Source organism: Amblyomma maculatum, chromosome 7 (genome assembly GCF_055883805.1).
Source record: "Amblyomma maculatum isolate TAMU_Amacu chromosome 7, ASM5588380v1, whole genome shotgun sequence".
NCBI classification, from domain to species: Eukaryota; Metazoa; Arthropoda; class Arachnida; order Ixodida; family Ixodidae; genus Amblyomma; species Amblyomma maculatum.
The window spans coordinates 99,958,091-99,960,429 of NC_139350.1; the positions used below are offsets into that span (position 1 = coordinate 99,958,091).

The 2,339-nt window shown below is 47.5% G+C and overlaps 1 protein-coding gene across 1 annotated transcript; it reads right to left on the reverse strand.

The window, feature by feature from the left end:
• Positions 1–1,355: 1,355 nt before the first annotated feature.
• Positions 1,356–1,898, reverse strand: LOC146184116 (tetratricopeptide repeat protein 9A-like). Its single transcript, XM_084608491.1, has 2 exons — positions 1,868–1,898; positions 1,356–1,693 (listed from the first exon to the last, which is right to left on the reverse strand). The coding sequence occupies exons 1-2, from the start codon at positions 1,896–1,898 to the stop codon at positions 1,356–1,358; spliced, it is 369 nt and encodes a 122-aa protein (XP_084464617.1).
• Positions 1,899–2,339: the final 441 nt, after the last annotated feature.

The window sequence follows — 2,339 nt, forward strand, 5'->3', positions numbered from 1 at the left end:
GTGCGGCAGATGGTTTTAAGGTTTGGTTTCCTACGTGACCAAAAAGATGCATTCCTGAGAACCTTTATGCAAATCATGCTATCCAGTGCAATTCCAGAGTTTATAGTCTCTTCATGCTCTGCTCGGGGATACACTGTGTCACGCTTCCTGCGTCACGCGTGCGGTACTCTGTAGAGTATTTAGCGACGGTGCCACCTAAGTGGATGTACAAGGATCTTATTTCACAATTGTTCCCAGCTCCATTGTACAGAACCTTATACTGTGAAGGCCCAGGGAAAGACGTGCTCAAGCGAGTTAAAAACATGACTGTTGCACCGGGCGTAAAGACATTCTTTTTTAAATTGCATACAGGAACCCTCCCAGTCAAAACATGGATGAAAGAAAAGGGCCTTTTTGTACCTTTGGGTTCAAACTGTCTACTATGTAGGAAACCTGAAACAGTTGAGCACGTGTTCCTGGATTGTTGGGATGCGGTGTTTTACTGGCATGTGCTACAAAGGACACTAAAAAAAAGACCTGCCATTGACGCCACGTGGAATTCGGTACTTGACAACTGTTAATGATGATTTTCAGTATGACCTCATCATGCTATTGGGCCTTCACAGTATTTGAAGGAGTAGGATGGCTTATAGACACTGTGATGTCGATGCACGATCTGTATGTGATTATTTTGTTGAACAAGTGTATAAACTAAAAGAAATTTTGAAGCAGCAAGACGCTGCGGAGGAGGTCTTGAGTCTGATGGGCGAACTTGTGGTAATGAAAGTCCATTAGACACGGTTGTCAGCCAAGGGGCATGGCAACCACGATCTTTTACTGATGTATTTGTACCAATTCATGCAACAAAGAAAAAAATCGTGGCCTTGTGGTAGAGCATGCGCCTCGCATTCGGGAAGTACCAAGTTCGATTCCTGGTGCTGCTAGGTACTCACAAGTTTTTCAATGGGTACAAACTTTCCCCGGTCTGGTGCTCGGCTCTTTGGCGTGTAATCTTTGGAAAAGGGGTCATAGGTTCCAAATAGTTGCTCCGATGGGACTGTGATTCGTTCCGCCATCAGATAACACTAAGTTCGCTTCGCGCGGCAAACGCCCAATGTTTGGCCCTTCTTTTTCGTGCGACAAATATGACTTTTATTGGAAGTTCCAGTAAAAATATATCTTTATAACAGTTTTTAAGAGGCAGCCTACTCACACACAGCACAGCAAGCACTGAATGACTACCAAAAACCACGAAGGTGGCATGGGAATGAAGATATCAGACGCCAATTCGATGAGATCAATGCAATGAAGGGGCGGCCTCGCATGTGTGTGTGAATGCAATGAAGGGACGATGACCCGTGTGTGTGTGACGCATGTTATTTTGTGCCGGGAGGCCGTTCCGTGACTTCGTTGAACAGCGTGATGTATTTTGTGGTCTCTTCATCTGGCGTCTTGCGCTGCCTCTTAGCATCGTTTAAGCAGCTCCGGGCAGTTGTGTAGTTCCCCAAGTGGTAGTGGGCGACCCCCTTGCGATACAGGGCCTTGACGTTGCTGGGCAGGACGCGCATCACATTATCGCAGTAAGTGACTACTCGGGAACAGTTACAGTTGGGCTGAAGCAGCAGGTACGCGGCAAGGTTGTAGCAGCCAGCCTTCAGCCTCTCCAGCTCATCCGTGAACTCCACGCTCACAGGGGCAGGTGAAGGATTGACAGCTGTGTCATATATTCACTGGCAGACAAGAACATAGAGCAGGCACTCGTGGTACTTGCGGATCGCGGGCTTTATTCGGCGATTATAGTAGAGTTCGTTGTCTTCCTGCTTGCACACTTTAGCGTGCTCAAAGTTCTGAATTTCGCTCTGCCGCTTCTCAGACCGCGCAGGCTTACTTGTCTGGCCGTCAGTGGGCAGTTCCCCCATGGCCCGAGCGTCAGTGTCCATCGCAGCCATGAAGTTCGAAGTCGTGGTTCCGCTATGATTAGATATCGAGACCAAGAATTACGTCATGCGTTGATCGAGCAAGTACTCCGAATCCAGTTCGCAATGTGTGGCCGACGATAACTAGACAAGTGGGGTTAAGCGGTTCGCCACTACCACCACACAATCTCGCCACACTATCTCAACCAAACATAATTTTACGACCAAGGCAGTTTTTTAAAAGCGAGGATTATAATAGACATGGTTGCACATGTGTGCACCAACGTCATAGAAATTGTTGCACATGTGTCCACCAACGTCATAGCACGTACACCGTCCACAAACACTGCAATTCGGTTCTTTAACATCGAAACGCCCAGAAGCATAAGTAAGCTAGAATCATTTGAGACTTCACCTCCATCGGCCGCACTCACTAGTTTCCCG